This window comes from Peromyscus californicus, unplaced genomic scaffold (assembly GCF_007827085.1).
Source record: "Peromyscus californicus insignis strain IS unplaced genomic scaffold, ASM782708v3 Scaffold_18__1_contigs__length_77618521, whole genome shotgun sequence".
Lineage (NCBI taxonomy): Eukaryota > Metazoa > Chordata > Mammalia > Rodentia > Cricetidae > Peromyscus > Peromyscus californicus.
In genome coordinates, this window is record NW_026294480.1 from 62629036 (window position 1) to 62647268 (window position 18233).

General features: G+C 41.1%; 1 protein-coding gene across 8 annotated transcripts in view; it reads left to right on the top strand.

Annotated features, from left to right (window-relative positions):
- Atg10 (autophagy related 10) overlaps window positions 1–18233 on the top strand; it is a 317126-nt gene that overhangs the window by 59257 nt on the left and 239636 nt on the right. For 6 of the 8 annotated variants that reach the window (XR_008219607.1, XR_008219608.1, XM_052743616.1 and 3 more), the window contains one exon: window positions 8937–9044. The exons of the other annotated variants lie outside the window; for them this stretch is intronic. Coding sequence is in view for 4 of the 6 variants with exons in the window: in XM_052743616.1 (XP_052599576.1) it covers window positions 8937–9044 (108 nt within the window). In the remaining 2 variants the exon portion in view is untranslated. The remainder of the gene's footprint in view (window positions 1–8936; window positions 9045–18233) is intronic. 8 annotated transcript variants of the gene reach the window in all.

Below are 18233 nucleotides of genomic sequence, written 5' to 3' on the forward strand. Positions count from 1 at the left end.
CTTCCCTCAACCATACCTTGGAATGGTCATGTTCTCAGTTTATACATCTTGCTGAAAAACGCAGTTTATACATGGACTGCTATTACTTTTTTTTTTCTTGAGTTGGGTTTTATCTTATTTAATATTATTAGGAAAATGATATATACTTACTGTAAAAATTCCAATACATATAATTTAAGGTGAAAAATGTCTTCTTTTTTCCTCCTCTGACCCAATTCTGGCCCAACACATATATTTCAGAAAGTGGTATTATTGTTTGGTAATGTACTTCCTTGTAACATCACACCGTCGACTATTTATTTATTTGGAGTTTTTGAGGTAGTGTGTCTGGATATATAGCCCAGGCTTTCTTCAGAATCATGGTCCTTCTTCCTTAGCCTCCCCCATGATGAGATTGCAGGACTGGTTCATGATTTTGGTTTTGGGAGGATGAGGTGCTGAAGATTAAACCCAGGTCCTTAGGAATGCTATACAAGCATTTTTCTACTGAGCCATATCCCAGTCTTTGATATTGTTGTGAGTATATACATAGTTATATATTTCTAAGAGCTATATAGCATTCCATTTGTATGGGGAATTTTAATTACCTTAATGGAACCCCTGATGATAACTAATTCCTTAGGTATTATTTAGTTATCTTTCTCTTTGCTATGACCAGACACCTGATCAGAAGCTAATTAAAGGAGGGAGGGTTTATCTGGCTTCCAGTTTGAGAGGATACAGTCCATCAGGACAGGGAAGGCAGATCGGCAGGAGAAGGAGACAGCTGAGCACATTGCATCAGCAGTGAGAAAGCAGAACATTAATAGGTAGTGAGACTGGGCTCTAAATCCTCAGCGCCCACCTCCAGTGACTCACTTCCTCCAGCAGAGCTCTACTTCCCAAAGATTCTACAGCCTTCCAAGAACAGCTCTACCAGTTGAGGAGCAAGTGTTCAAACACGTGAGCCTATGCAGGACATTTCACATTCAACCCACAAAGCTATTCTTACATTTTTATCTTATGTGTATGTGTCTGTGCCGTGTTCATGCAAGAGCCCGTCAGATCCCCATGGAACTGGAGTTATAGGTGGCTGTGAGCCACCATGTGAGTGCTGGGAACTGAACTGGCCCTCTGCAGGAGCAGCAAGCACTCACCACTGAGCCAACTCTCCAGCCCCCACAGCAGGTATTCTTGTGGTTGCCCTTAGAAGTTAAAACAACAGAGTTCTGTACAGTAGGAGACTGTTGATTTCTCCTATGGCAGATGTGATTTTTTTCCTACTTGAACCCCTTTCCTTCTATTATTCTTTCCTATTGATTATGTTATTATGTTTATATCATAAAGCTTTATGGTATTTGGGTTCTGTTCAGTATCTGTGACTTAGTTAACTGTGGGGCAGAGGTAACTACTTCAGGTCAAAATTCTACAGATTTTCTTTGTTTCACACTATGTAAAAAAGTTTTCTTAAACTGGGTGAGTCAGAACCTCTAATTAAGGGTCAGTGGTCACAATGTTTTAATGTGGTTTAATTTCTAGCTAGTGAATAAATCAGTGGAATAGAGATTCTCAAAGATAACCCATATGGGTAAAGTGACAGTTCGGCGTTATATTGTCCAGATGGGGAACCAGAGAACTACCTGAACCAAGTACTTCAGATGTGATTCTTCTCACCGAAGCAGGGCTAGCTTCCTCAGTGGAGGGTGTGGTGGGTCTTCAACCCTCTGCCCTGATATAGTAGCTAAGTCATGTTTAATAAACCTCAAAATACTCTATGACCAGGTTACATGTCTGGCTTTCATAGACACACAGTCTTCTTCAAAAATAAAGTCTATTATATTCCTGTTTTCTTTCATTTTTGAAGTTTTGCTTTCTTGAGTTTTTATCAGAATGAGCCAGAAGCTAGTAGTTACCCAATGAATAACTTTGACTGAATCTGGTTACACTATAATAACTCACCTTTGTATTTTTTTGTTATGCATTGGTTATTTTATTTAAAGTTTTTTCTTTTTTATCATTTTACATACCTACCACAGTTCCCCTCCCTCCCTTTCTCCTGTTCCTTCCCACCTTTTCCCCATCAAACCCCCATCCACTCAGGAGGTAAGGCCTCTGGCATACCAAGTTGAGGCAGGACCAAGCCCCTCCCCCTGCATCAAGGCTGAGCAAGGCATCACACCATAGGGAATGGGTTCCAAAAAGCCAGTTCATGTACCCGGAATAAGTCCTGGTCCCACTGCCAGAGACCCCACAAGCAGATCAAGCCACATAACTGTCACCCACATTCAGAGGGCCTAGTTTGGTCCCAAGCAGGTTCCCTAGCTGTCAGTTCAGAGTCCATGAGCTCCCAACAGTTTGGACCAGCTGTTGTGGTTTTCCCCATCATGATCCTGACCCCCCTTGCTAAATCTGACCTTTGTATTTAATATTTCCAGAGGTATCAGAGTCAGGCAGGACCCATACATGCATTTGAAAAGTGACACAACCAGAAATTGAAGCCAGGGCTGTTAGGTGGGCATTGGGATGCCTGTGGGATGAAATACATTAACATATTCAACTCAGAGGACCTCCATATCCTTAATGGGCACTTTCCAGGCATCTGAACTTGGTCTTTTAAAAATGAACAGCTATTGATGTAATGCAGTGTCTGAGCTGCCTAACCTTGCCCGACTGTCTTGTTTGTTTAGTTGTTGGAGACAACAGGGTCTCTCTGTGTAGCACTGGCTGTCCTGGAACTCTCTCTGTAGACCAGGCTGGCCTCTGCTTAGCCTTGCTTTTCAGTGGGAATTTCTCTTCTTGTTCCTCTTTCCATTGATCAACTTGGGTAGCTGTGGATGATTTTGGTCTCACTTTCAAGGACTTGTCCCAGTTCTGGCTTGTCCCTCAGGCCTCTGCCTACCTTGAAGGCCTTGTTCATCAGTTCTAGGAGTGACCTAGAAATTTGAGTTGTCTTCCTGCCTTGGCCTTGCCAGGCTGTTTCTATGGCTGGTCGTTCTGGACGATTGCATTAAATTCCAATGCTACGCCTTATTCCAAAGGAGGGCTGAGAGTTTTTAGATAACTTTTTTTTTTTTAAAGTAAAGGCTTTTTAAAAAAGAGATGATTTGTAAAAACTATTACAGTTCAGCAGGAGAAGCCCCATAATTATTTGTGTGGCTGGATCCTAGCAGTCATAACCTAGCTCTCTGGGTGGGTGGCATAGCCCTATGACAGCTTGTAAGAAAGCAAGTCCAAACATGTTCTGTTGGGAAATTCTTAGATCTCTGTCCAAAATGCATCAGCACTACACCATAAAGCTTGCCAATCTCTCTGGGATTCTATAGAACCCACAGGGTATTTTCTCTCCAAAAGTTTTAACATTTTTCTCTACCGTGGGAACATGATGGCCTGGAAGCAGATGTGTGGAAGACCGCCAGTTATTTGAAGTAAGCATCACTTTCACAAAGGCACGAAAATCGGTACATTTTTTAAATCTAATGTTCTTTCTGTGCTCTCTTGTCACTTACACCTTCAGAGGTTACCATGTAGATTATCTTTCTACATTATATTTGAGGCACACACAGCATATAAACTTATATCTAATCAAACTTGAAGAAAATCTTAGACTGTGTCTTGGGCGATGTTCAATGCTTATATAATATTACCAAGATTTTTGTAGTTGTGTAGAATTTCAATATTTGAATATAATGTAATGATTTATATTACCAACTCTCATTGATGGTTATTCAAGTATTTTTAGATCTTAGGCCATTAAAACGAAACTTTAATGAGTGCCATTGCATGAATTTCACTTCCACAGATGTGACTGTATGTGTAAGATGCATTTCTGAAGGTAGCATTTCTGACCCAGTGTATGTACATTTTTGTTTTCTTCTTTAATTTTTGAGACAGTGTTACTATGTGGCCCTGGCTGCCCGGGAACTCTGTATGTAGACTAGGCCGGTCTCAAACTTACAGAGATATGCCTGCCTCTGCCCCTTGTGTGGCATTTAAAGCTGTGCACCACAGTATCCTGAAGTATACTTTAAGTTTTGGTTGTTTTTGCCAACTTGCTTTTCAAGGATATGATACTGATTTAAAATTTTCTGCTCCTGGCAGTGTGTGGGGGAGTCCCTATCTGTTTCATCCACGTTTTTGTCTACATGTTATACACATCATAGTTTTATTATCTTTGCCAATCAGATAGTTCAAAAAAGTTACCACATCATTTTAAAGTTGCATTTTCTTATGGGTAACCTAGAACATCTTCTTATCCACATGTATTTCCTTTTGGTGGTCTCTCTGTCTACCTATTTATGTACATTCCCACCCATCCTTTGCTCATTTTCCTTGGGCTGTTAGTCTTTTTTTTATTGATTTGTTGTAACTATTTGAATTTTGAGGATTTAAGCTGTTTAAAGATTGAGGAAATTAGTGCTTTTCTATGATAAGAGCTATTTTTTTTTCATTTTTATATTTGTCCTTTGACTTTTTATACTGTGCAGCATACATTTTCTTTTTTATTTTATATATATATATATATATATTTTATTATTTATTTTGTGTGTATTCATGTAGCATATGTATATGTTTACATGTGTGTGGGAGCCCATGGAGGTCAGAAAGGGGTATTGGACTCCTTGGAGTATTGGTGAGCTGCCTGATATGTGTGCTGGGATCCAAAGTCGAGTCCTCTGATAGAGTAAATGCTCTAAACCACTGAACCATCTCTCCAGACCTCTGTCATGGATTGCTTCAGTCCTCTGGATTTTGACTTTTTCTCCCCTCCCCTCCCCTCCCCTCCCCTCCCCTCCCCTCCCCTCCCCTCCTCTCCCCTCTCCCCTCTCCTCTCCTCTCTTCCCCTTCCCTCCCTCTTCTCCCCTCCCTTCCCCTTCCCTCTTCTCTTCTTCCTTTCCTTTTCTTTTCTTTTCTTTTTTTTGTAGCCTAGACTGATGTCTTAGTAGCAATGAGGCTGAGGATGACCTTGAACTTCTGGTCTTCCTGTGTTCACATCCCAGTTTCTGGGATTATAGCTTTATGCAGTGTTGGGGAGGACTCCAGGCTTTGCGTTTGCTGACAAGCACTCTACCTGCTGAGCTAGCTCCCAGCCTTTTGTCATATTTTAGAAGATATTTTATTTCTGTTTTAATCTTGCACATTGGTGAGTTTTGTTGTAAATTAGTGATGGGCATTCTGTTTAGATAAGTGAAGAACTATTTTCTGTTTTTATTTGTGGTATTTGAGTTACTGCATCTGGAGTTTACCTGTTCATTTCTCTTCTGCAGTGAAGGTAAAGTAGAGCATCTGCTTTATGGCAAATGGTTAGCAGGAGGTCTTGATAACTGAGAGGTAGTTAGGATAGTCCTAAGTTAGATGATTCATGCTGACTACAGAAGACTAGGTCAGGGCTGGCAAGTTGCTGGAAGCAGGTTCTCAGGTCGCAGAGATCACTGACTGTCTCAGCTTGGTGAACCCTTCACAGCGAGTAGCCGTGGAGTGGATTTCAGCGTCTGGAAAGGTCTGACTAAGCTATGGGCTTCATCAAGGTCTGCAGTTGTCCCCTTTCTTCAAGACTAGGCAGCTGTTGATTACTTCCTTGGTGTTCTGAGCTCATCAGGTGCTCAAGTGGTTCCTAACCCTGGCGCTGAAATAGAAGCTGTTGGGATGTGGATTTCCCAGCCACAGCATTTAGAACTGTCTGGGGTGGAGTCTCATGCAGCTGGGAGTGAGCATTGATGCTAATACAATCAGTTTGCAGTACCTTTGAGTAAAGGCTTTTAAAACTGTACACTGCCCCAGTGCCTCCAAATGTCTACCCACTGGCCTGGGCATCCTGATAATACAGCTTCAGGCCTGATGCTGAGTTGCAGATTCTACATGTCCAGTGCTCAGGTGATGGTAATGCTGCTGGTCCCCAGAACACTCATGAGTGGCTTGAGCTTGTCAGTCATGAGTGTAAACACTAGCTTATGTCTGATAAAGTCTTGCTCTCTGGCTGATTTTGCTTTGTGTACAAAAAAACAAAACAACAACAAACAAAACAACAAAACCTCAAGTCCAGTGGTCCACTTTCCAATTCTAGCTTTGCCCTCAATTAATTGAAAAGCAGATTTCTTGAAAGTGCTTCATCCCTTCATCCTCTTGCCTCTAAAAGAGAGGGCTCAGCTGGGTGTGATGTGTAGTGTCCTCACCTCTTATCCTCTTGTGATTCAGGGTTTGTTCAGGCTGTCTGGATGGGGATTTTATGTGGAATGGTAGTCTGTGTTCTGCACTTAGAACACTGGCTCCCCCCTGGGAACTGGTCCTGAGTTTATTATAATTTATTGGGAGTATTATTTAAACTAGCAGATGTTTAATAATAGTTGACATAATAGTTCAAATTAAGTTGTAAACCATGGTAAATATACAGAGTAGGTGGGGAAGAACATTGACTGGAGCAGAAGATGTCACTGCAGAGGGGAGATTTGAGTTAGGCTTCAGGGTGCTGGTTCTCAGGCTTTTTTTTTTTTTTTGGTTTTTCGAGACAGGGTTTCTCTGTGTAGCTTTGCGCCTTTCCTGGAACTCACTTGGTAGCCCAGGCTGGCCTCGAACTCACAGAGATCCGCCTGCCTCTGCCTCCCGAGTGCTGGGATTAAAGGCGTGCGCCACCACCGCCCGGCTGGTTCTCAGGCTTTTACACTGTGTTTGCAAAGGCGTTCTTCAGCAGTTGATGGCATCATTCTCAGGGTCTGCTTAATTACATGATGGCACTGGGTGGCTACTGTTTGGATTTTGTACAGAGAAAGAGAGAGAGAGAGAGACAGAGAGAGAGACAGAGAGAAAGAGAGAGAGAGAGAGAGAGAGAGAGAGAGAGAGAGAGAGAGAGAGAGAGAGAGAGAGAGATCCTTTACCCAATGACTTGGAAGAAAATTGGCTACTATTCCAAAAGCAGAGTAGTAATGATGACTTAATCGTTTCATGTATCTGCTGTTTGAGCAAATATTAAATTTGGTAGCTTACCTAAACTTGTCCAAGTGGGATGATTTTGATGGTATAAGTTGGATGGCATATAGATGGAATTTAAAACAATTCCGACAGGTATTCTAATGCTTAATATTAGTCAAATAACTAAAAGTAATAATTTTAGATATTTGGTAATTGACTTTCCAGTCAGGTATGGGATTCAGCGTACTTAATAACCTATGACAATGGTATTAGCTAACCAGAATAAATTGGATCCAGCCATTCAGAGTTGAATCATAAGCAGCCAGCTTCCAAGTGAGGGCTGGCAGACTGTCAGCCCAACGTACTGTAAGATATGTTTAAGGTGCCACCAAGTCTATCTTTATGTAATGTTTTAAAAACTTCCAGTTTATTTTGGGGTGCTAAGGATCACATGTAATCCCGTGTGTGCTAGACAAATGGTTTAACACTGAGCTATATCCCTGTTTCTTAAGTCTCTTTAAAATTATGGTGATTGTGTTTTTTTCTTCTAGAGATACCACAATAAAGTACTCCACAATAGATGAATAGATGAAACCGGGAGAGAACCTTGTATTCCCCCTTTTTCTGGAAGTTAGAGACCCGAAATCAAGGTGTTGGGTCGTGCTCGCTCTACAGGCTCTCTGGAGGGGAACCTGTCACCTCTATGGCGTTTGTGGTTGACAGCAGTCCTTGACATCCCTTGGCTCGTGGTTGCACCTCTCCCCTCTCCATTTCTGTGTGGCTTTCTCAGAACTCCACGTGTCTGTTTCTGTCTCCAAGTGTCCCTCTTGTTATAAAATGATTAAGCAACCATTTCTTCCTTAATTATTATTACCTAGATTCTGTTAAAATGTGAACACTAGTGACAGTGTGGTGGAATTAATATTCCTTGACATGCAAATATATCTCTGTGCTTGGAGAGGTATTATATTCTTCCATATAAGTTTATGGAATTCAAGCAAGTTTTGCATGAAAATGGAATTGATTATAGTTAGGGGACTACACGGGGCTGTGTTTAAGATTAGAAGAGTAGAAGGAAGCAGGAAAGAAAACAGTGGGGCTGGAGAGATGGCTCAGTGGTTGAGAGCACTTGCTGCTCAATCGTGGGGACTGGGGCTCGGATCCCAACCTGCGTCAGACAACTCACCAACCTGAGGAACTCCAGCTCCAAGGAACCCCCACACACACCATGTGCGGACACTCACTGAGACATGGCTTCCCAGACATGGACACACAGAAATAAAATACTTTCAGAAGAAGAAACAAACCAGTAGATGATTGAGAACTCTTTTTGTAATCTGTATGTGAAAATGGCATGGTTGTTTTCAGCTCTCTGAAGAGCAGTTCTGTGGAAAAGGTCTTTGACTCCTGAAGACAGAACGAGAACCACTGAGCTAAGGGGAACAGTGCAGTGTAAGACAAAACTTCCTCAAGTTGTAGTGCAGGGAATGTTGGGAGCCGCCATGAGGAAGTGGGAAATGCAGTATCAAGTGATGCACAGTGTACATTGGGTCAGTCTTATTATCTGTATCATTTCATCTCATTTAATGTTGTTGCTGGAGAGCTTCTCTCCAGGTCCCACCAAGCCCCGCAGTCCCACAACCCACGTATAAAATAATCACTCAGATGCTTATATTACTTATAAACTGTGTGGCTGTGGCAGGCCTCTTGCTAACTGTTCTTATATCTTAAATTAACCCATTTCTATAAATCTATACCTTGCCATGTGGCTCGTGGCTTACTGCCATCTTTACATGCTGCTTGTCCTGGCGGTGGCTGGCAGTGTCTCCGCCTCCTTCTCTCTGTTCCCTCAATTCTCCTCTCTCCTTGTCCCGCCTATACTTCCTGCCTGGTCACTGGCCAATCAGTGTTTTATTTATATAGAGCGATATCCACAGCATAATGGGGCTAGTTTCTCTTTGCATGGCGTAGACTTAAGTGAAATGGTAGTTCTTTAAGTGATGAATTCTTGAATTAATTTGCATTTTTAATGATTTTTTGTTGGTGGAACACAGGAATGTTCTGATGGCTACATGTGCAAAACACAGTTTCAAATAAAAAATGGGACTACAACATCACATCTGGGAACACCTGCCAATGTACAAACGTGTCTTCCAACAGAGGTGAGTAGTGGAGTGTGCCGTGGTCTCCTTTGCAGTCTGTGTGAAGTATAAATTAAAAACTCTCAGTCTGTTGTATGTATGTTTATATCTTGAAAATTTAGTAGCCCTTGGATCCTGGGACTGTTGGTGGCAGATGTGTGTACTTCTTCCCTGAGGGCTTATTTTCTTTATAGCAATGAAAACAGGAATTGTGGTATCCACTGTGAGTCCTTTCGGTTCTAGTGACCTGTCACACTTTCCTTTGGACCTGAAGACACATAATAGCGTCTCTTGCCTTGATTTTTATCTAATGACATCTCAGCCTGTACAGGCCTGTCTCTGTGTCTAGTCTACCTTTGATCCTTTTTCTAGCCATTTGGAACTTTGTAGAAACTGAGTATCATTATTTAGGATATTTTGATTCACTTGAGAAATTTACAAAATTAAATATTATTAAAATGCTGAGTTCTTAGTGGCTTTCTGGATATTTTCAGTTTTCTTTTTTTTTAAGTCAAAATGCAAATAGCCTTATCTATCTATCTATCTATCTATCTATCTATCTATCTATCTATCTCCCTCCCTCCCTCCCTCCCTCCCTCTCTCTCTCTCTCTTTCTTTCTTTCTTTCTCTTATTTTCTCTTATTAATTTTTTTTCAAGACAGTTTCTCTACATAACAGCTGTGGCTGTCCTGGATCTCGCTCTGTAGACCACGCTGACCTCAAACTCACAGAGATCCACCTGTCTCTGCCTCCTGAGTGCTGGGATTAAAGGCGTGTGTCACCACCACCTGGCAATGTTTCTTATTCCTAAGTAAAGTTGTAGATATCCATTGTAAAAAAATGAACAATAGGGAAATACATAAAAGTGAAATAATTCTCTTTTATGCCTTTAGGTGGGTAACCACTATTAGTATTTTGGAAAATACTACATATTTTCCGTAGGTTTCTACTATATATGTATTTTGGTGCCAAGGAAGAATATCATGGGCATCTCCATGTTAGTAAATGTAGAAGTCTATAGTTCTCTTTGGTGGCTGCATGGCATTCCATTTGATGGCCACGCCATAATTATATACTCTTACTTCAGGAAGCACTTGAATTTAAACAGATGGAAGATGATTGATGGAGACCTAATTGCTTCAGAGCAAAAAACCAAAAATGTTTAAATTCTAAGCTTCTTAGTAAAGAGAGAGGAGATGCTGTATACATGTGTCTGTGTGTGTGTGTTCTCTGGATGCATGTGTGCATGTCCATTTCTGTCTGTGCATGTTCCTGTCTGTGTATAAGTTATATGTACACATATTTCTGTCTCTCTGTGTGTGCATGTTCCTTTTGGTATGTGTGTGCATGTTTCCATGTGTACGTACATGTTCCTTTCAATATGTGTGTTCATATTCCCATTTGTGTGTGCATGTGCGTGCTCCTGTCTGTATGTGCATGTGTGTAAATGTATATGGGTGTGCTTGCACATGTGTACCTGAATGCATATGGATGCTAGGTCCATGTATGTTGTTTTCCTCTTTTGCTCTCCACCTTATTTTTTTCACATAGGGTCTCTCACTGAACCTGGAGCTCACCAGTTCAGCAAGCCTAGCTGGCCAGCGAGATCCAGGATCTCCTCTTTTCATATCCCTACTGTAGGATTACAGGCCCACGCCACCACACTCAGCTTTTATGTGGCTGATGCTGGTCCTTGTGTGTGCTTGGAAAGGACTTTACCCACTGGCACCATTCGCCTAGTGGAGATGGTCCTTCTTGTGTGCACAGGAAGAGGTCGTTCTCAGGATATGTTAAATCAGGTCAGTTTGGTAATTGCGCCTTGCTTACCCTCTTGTGCCTGTGTATGATGCTGGTCTAGGAGTAACTTTCTCCAGTAGCATTTGATCACAGGTCATTCCTACAGATTTTGTGCTAGGTAGTGCTAAGTACTGCATGGAGGCTGCTGGACTCTTGATGCCCGCTTCGTGGTTCAGTAGCCGACACCAGTCCTGAAGCTGAACACGTTAGGGCAGCCCTCTCAACCATTATCTATTAGCTTAAAATGTTAACCTAGAAATGGTGATTAAAAAGGCAAATGACTAGTTTTTGTCTAACAAGTTGGCAGAGATTTTAAAAGCACTAGGAAGAGGTGTGGCAGTACGAGAGAACTGACACTTTCTGATGTTGTAACTTAAAGTTTAAAGTTGTGTGCATGCTATGAGTAATCTATACTGAATGGAGAAAGTTAGCCCCCAATCAGTTTCCCTATCATTTTCCATTGCCAACCTTCCCCAGTACAAATCAACGTGGAGGAAAGCTGGAGGAGTTCTGGGTGGAGTAGCCACGTTCTCACGCCACGTTCTGCCGTGGGTGCTGGGCTGCGCTCACGTCTTTATCTTTCTATCCCCATCCTTCTGTTGAGCAAACCCACTGGTATGACACAGTGCTTTTCCATCTGCATAAACTGCAAAGCAGTGCTCACAAAATAACCAGAAATACACACAAAAGGTGTTCAGGCAGCGAGTGTATCACACTGCCGTTTCTGACTGGAAACAAGCAAAAGCAGCCATGATATGCTGCAATAATGGACTGGTTGATTAAGGTACAGGTACAGTGGATGCAATTATGAAGATCTTCTGGGGAACCAGTAGTGCAAGAATTAAATGTTAAATGCAAGGTGGACAGTTGTTATAGCCTAAACAATTTAATCCAAGCACATTTACTATCATTTGAATTAGCTGTTGACTATAATGATTTTAAATATTATTTTTTATCTCTTTAAAGAGTGAAACCAATAATTCGTTCTTATCACTTTGAAGTCCTGGGATTCTCATTTGTTTGTTTAATCCAGCAGTTCAATTGGCGTCACCAACCATCTCCATAAGCTTCCTTTCTTGAGGTGTGCCATTTTCCAGGCCCTATAAGAGAATGCTTGTAAAGCTGACTGAGACATACAGTGCTGGGAGTCACTGCATCTCTTGATTTCCTTGCCAGCCTTCAGCTGAATGAGCAACTGAAAGATTCTGAGCTGGGCCTGGCAGTCTATGCCTGTAATTTGAGATGGAGAGACAGAAGAGTCAGGAGTCTGAGGCCCTCTTTAGCTACATAGCAAGTTTGGAGACAGTCAGAAGTACACGAGATCTTGTTTTAAACAAGAAAGCAAACAAACACACGAACGAATACAGGACACAGAAATAAAAAGATTATGTATATACTCACACACACATATATAGCCTAGATATTATTTTCCTTCTAATCAAGTAGTATTTTCTTACCCGTGGATTTTTAAAGAAGTTTTTTCTATTTCTTCCCTTTCTCTTCCGGGTTTTTCTGTAACAGTGTGCTTCCTTTCTCTTTCATACCTCATGAACTTGGATTCATTGTTTTGAAGTCAGACTGCTTCCATAGACTGTAAACCCATTCATATAGGGTTACATAATAAATATCTATACTCTAACTAGACTTTTGACTCTGGGTCCCACCAGAATCAACTTACTTCTGTATGTTGATATAAGCTGGGCAATCAGATTGATTGAATTCTAAAAGGGTTTTACTTTGCATAGAATAGTAGTATTTTTTTCTGATAGCCGGTTTACATAGGAGAGTTACAAATGTCTGAAAAGAGAAACTTTGGTAAGGTCTCAGTAGTGTACGTTTGGAGGAGTTGGAGTGGAGTCTGGGACTAGGCCTGTTGCTTGCCAGTCGATGCTGGTGTTTGTGTTCACCTGTTTGGTAAGCCATAGTGAGTGAGATTGCCTAACGTGGATGAGAACTAGAAGAAAGCACTAGATTGGAAGTGTATTTGTCACTTTTTAGTCATGTTCTAGCAGTGTGAGCTTGTGTAAACCCATTTTCTTACCTCAAGTATTTGTTCTTTTTTGGAATACAATACCCAAAAGTGCTGTCATTAATCCTAGCAGCATATCACCTAGCCATACGATGAAGAGCAGTAAGTGAATGGGGAGATACAAGGTGAGCATGTTCCACTTCATTTCTGTGCTGTCATGCCTTCAAAGGTGGGAGACTCTCCAGGTTGAAAGGGAACATTTCTTCAGCTGCAGGTAGCCCCAGCATCTCACAGAGGTGTTTGGAGACAGCTGGACATGACTCTAACCAGAAGTAGCAGTATTGAGGACATCTCAAGGGTTGTAAGGACTGTGCGTGCACTGTCATTCTTCCCTTGATAAGTACTAGACTGCTTGTAGTCTTCCTTTGGATAGCTTTTTCCTTCATCAAGATTTATGCACAATTTCTATTTATTCAGTGGTATGATTATGGGTATGACGATGTACAATTTGCTATTTTTCATTTTTAGATATCTCAGAATTAATATTTTATCTTAATAGCATGCATACATTTGTGGCAGAGTAGAAAATATTATGACAATTTAAATGTATACTTAGGATAGGTTGTAATTAGATGGGGAATATATTGTTTCTCTTAAAATACAGTGGACTGTTCATATTTAACAATTTTTGAATTTCAGTATTTAAGCAAATTTCATGATGAAGATTGATTATGCTCATGATAGAAGAACTCCGGGGGTGTATAATCGTAGTTTGTGAAAATTACCAAATTTAGCTATAACTATACTTTCAGAATGGAATCTGTCAGTCGTGAAAATTATGATGATTAATGATCTTTAAACAAGTATGTAAAACAAAACTTTCATCCATCAGGCATCAAAAGAAGCCTACAGTCTGTGTGCAGAGGGAGAGAGCCCAGGGATGGGTCTGAGGCATTAGAATACACAGACGTAGGCAAAATATACTCTGTTAACTCTAAAACTAGGACACACAAATGGCTAAAATAATTGTATTGTTTGCTGTTAGTAGCTAATTGTGCCTGTAGATAGCTGAACAACCATGCCAAAGGAATGTGGATGTGTGAATTGGTGGATTTCAAGCTGGAAGGAAGTTGCTGTGGTGTTAGTATTTGTTTAGCCCCAATCAATATTTCTATCAGTGACTTTAACAAATTCCATTTAAACAAACATTTGTGTCAGTATTAATGTCTGTGTACTAAGATTTTAATCCTCATGAAGAAATACTTTCAGTGACCATTTATTGGTTTTCTATTATGTGCCAATTTCCCGTATTAGTTCTCTATTGTGTTATAAGCCTCAGAAGATAGTAAAGACAGATTTAAACGTGACGTGAGCCCAATGGATGAAAATGCAGTGTTATCCAGAAGCAGGACAGGAGATGATCTCACAGGGTTGGCACTGCTCTGAGTGGCTTGTGTACACGGCTTTATTTTATCTTATTTGTGGTCCTGACACTTTATTCCCGTCATTGTACACAGAAGGAGACGGAGACCCAGCCGTTTAGAAGCTTCCCCAGGGACGGAGGCAAGGCTGGACTAAGTTTGACTTCAGAACTCATGCTCTTAACTACTGGAAAAGTAGTGGATACTGTTTTGGTAGACACGGGACCACCTGGGGGCTTGTTAAAACAAATTATTGTGTAACAGTTTGTTCAAATTAATTGCTGAGCCCACGTCTACAATTTTTGATTGAGTAGGTCTGAAGTTGGGCCTGAGAATGTGCAGTTCTGATAAGTTCTGTGAGGGGGCTGGGGCGGGACCACACAGTGAGAACTAGCACCCCCTCCTCTAGAGTGCTTAGTACACGGGGTCAGCTCACCACACAGTGAGAACTCCCCCCTCCCCTGCAGAGTGCTCAGCACATGTGAGACACTGCACAGGGGTCAGCTCATCCGCTGGCCAGAGTCAGTGTTGCAACCATCTTGATGCCATGAAAGGTGTCTTAGATTGGGTTTGCCAGAAGTAGAACTTAAGGATTCTCTTCAAATGATTTGTGGTAGGTGCTCTGAGAAAGGAATGGAGGAAGCAGGGCAGAGCAAAGAATGAAGCTGTGGAAGAGAAACTAGAGACAAACTTTATCTGATCTCAGCTCTTCATTTCAAATCGTACCAGCGATTAGTCCCACGTTGTCACTGGGCTGGTCTCCTAGTCATTGGCAAGTCATTCATGAGCCAAATCCTCAGGTTGGTAGCTCCTGTTTACTGAGTAATTCTCCAGAGAAGGGGTCCACTATGAGTTATCAGCCAACAGTCCCAGCGTCTGAGTAAAGATGGGTGAACCAGCCCTAAAGAGGACCTAGCAGGGCATCCACATCACTAGTAAGGAGTGACATGAAGCCAACCAGATAGAACCTAGGGGGAAATGGTGTCTGCTGCATCTGTGAACTACACATTGCAGGAACATAAACAGTGGAAAAAGACAAGTGCGTCTGTACTGACGTGGACAGACTATGGTTGCCGTTCCCTAAATGGCCAGTCTATGATCACTTTATGGAACAGTTGTGTTATAGTAGGTTTTACAAGCAGTAGAGAAACGATTTAAAAGTATGGGAGGGCATGAAGCACTTGAGTATCAGTGGATTTCGGCATCTGTCGGGATACTTGAAACTGTCCCCCATGGATACCTAGGGATACTAATCTATGTGTAACACTTGTATTTTCATGAAAACGGAGGCTTTCTGAAAGTTGTAGTTTTAGTTGTCTTCAAGCTCAGGATAACTAAAAGAGTGTAAAAGATGCTGGGAAACTGATTAGGACTTCATATACATTGACCAATGCATAGGCGGCATATATATATAGATAGATATATCAATCTCTCTCTCTCTCTCTCTCTCTCTCTCTCTCTCTCTCTCTCTCTCTCTCTCTCTCTCGATATATATATATATATATATCTCCTTAGGAATGCTCGGGTTCCAGAGACCTTGTGGAGATCTGTGTAGTGCAAACTGTTTTTAAGGTATCATGGACATGTTGCTTGTGATACTTGTTCTCATGCTTCCTCCGACTTTCCAGAGGTTGCCTGATCTGTGATAGTGCAAAAGTAGATACAAGATCCAAACCCATGGTCACATAGATGATCCTGTTAAAACTAGGGAATCAAAACACAATGAACAGACATGAATGTGAGAGATTTGTAAGGAAGAGAGGGCAGGGAGACAGGAATAGGAGGGAGATGGGAGATTGTGGGAGCTGAGATTGGTCAGTATGCATTATGTACACATGTGAACTTGTTGAAGAACAAATGTAATTAATAAAAAAAATTAAAGTAGAAGAATCCAGTTATCTTTACTACTTCAGATGCTTAAAAAAGTGTTAAAATGTAAAACAAGGTCACCTTTCTTACTAATTCTTTTCTTTGTTTTGGAAATATGTTTTCACAGAAATATGTTATTATATTTAAGTTAAGTAAATATTTTCATTTGGAATTTAATTTTTAATATAGCAAGTATCCACAAATAAAATGTTTAAACAAAAATTTATTGGCATTGTCAATGAATTTTAAAGGTGTAAATAGCTCCTGAGATCAAAATGTTTGAGAACCACTGCTCTAGATCAAGTAAAGTATTACGTTTGAAAACATTGGTAACAAGTATAAACAATTCATTCATCAATAATAGATTCAGAAGTAAATTATAGAGTTCATCTGACAGGGAGCATGCTGCAGCAGTGGAGTACCTGCAAATATTATTATCAAGAATATTGGGCAGTCTTGGGTATGTGACAGTAGACCAGAAAACCAACAGGGCTTAGTTGTTTTCAGATATCTGAAGGCTTTCTTGCAGAAGGGGGAGCACATTTCCTTGTTTCTGAGGGTGACACTAGTTTCAGAATCTGACAGCTGTTCTAGACAAATCTCTGTTTAGCACTGCCCACAGTGAAACTGATGAATATGCAAAACTAGGAGCTTCCTCCCCTTTGGTGGAGACCTTCAGCTGCAAACAAGACAACCCCCTTTGTAACAGGATGACATGCTGAACTGCCCAGAGGCTGAAAGCAGCCAGGCAGATGACAGTGACTGGAACCAGCTCATTGGGAGTGTGCTAGGGAAGAAGCATGCTACCAAAGGGTAGTGGGCATGGCACTCCACCTCTTTATTTTTGAAAGATGACTGAGGTGAATGGTTTGAGAAAACATTTCATGAAGTTCAAATAACCTCTATCTTAGGACTGCAAATGTTCCTTAGATGATCAGTTTATAACTTGTTGCAGGATATTTGATCACACTGTGAACCCCGAGGTTGCATTATTTACTGGAGAAACCTAGTTGTGATGTGGCTCAGCTCTAACATACACTTTTAATCCAAGAGCTTTCTGCTTGCATAGTATAAGCAGGATTAAATAAAGTTTAGAAGTGTGGAGCAAGCAACCAGTTGACAGGAAGTGAACATTAAATTATTAAGAAAAAAACAGTAAGAGGGAGTCAGGAGGATGGAGGGAGATGCACAGGAAGTAGAGGGGAGGGACATGGAGTGAGAGAGGACCTCACTGCGATGGTAGGAGAAAGAAGGCTGCTGGGATGCTGGTGGAGGAGAAAGGTCAGCTGGTGCCTTTCTTGGCCTCCCTGAACTAGCAGGTTTTCACCCCAGCATCTGGCTCCTGCGTCTTCATCAGTGAAATTGAATGATTGAGATTTTATTAAAAACAACAATAACTCCTGGCTTCAAACTGTTCAGGAGGACACTTGAATTATGTAGAAGACTGAGCTGCGGTCTTCTAAGTTCCACTTAGAACTGAGTGGCCAATAAGCAGTTTATATATAAACCACACTTTGTTTCTAGACAAAGTCAGGGTCTGACAATAGTTCAAGCTGGCATTAAACTCACTAGTGTCCTAGCCTGCCTTTGAATTTATGGAAGTTTTCCTTCTTTAGCCTCCCAAGTGCTGAGATTATAGATGTGAGTCACCACTCTTGGCTTATATTAAATTTTCTGTTTTAAAATGTATAAAAGATACCCCTGCTAATAGCTGAGAATTTTTTAAAGGTCTGCTTTGTGTGATATAGGAAATCAATTCACTTTTCTGTTCTATCATGGACCACCAGTCTTGATTATAGAAAAATAGCTAGATTTAGACTTATGTGCCTGTGACATGACATTATCTACAATGGATTTTAAAAATCAAAGCGGAACTGGCAAGACAACTCAGTAGCAGGTCAGTGCACTCAAGGCCACAACTAACAACTTGATTCCATCTCCAGAACGTACCTGGTGGGAGGAAAGAACTGACTCGTGTAAGATGTTCTCTGTCCGTCCTTATATACTGTGGCATGTCTGCTCTCTTTCCCCCACCCTCATGCACAAATAAATATAAAAATTTGATGTGAAATCGAATGGAAAGTGAAGTCCTTTGTGAAAGTCATGATCTCTACCTTTCTGACTGTAATTTAAAATGATAGTTAAAATGGAATA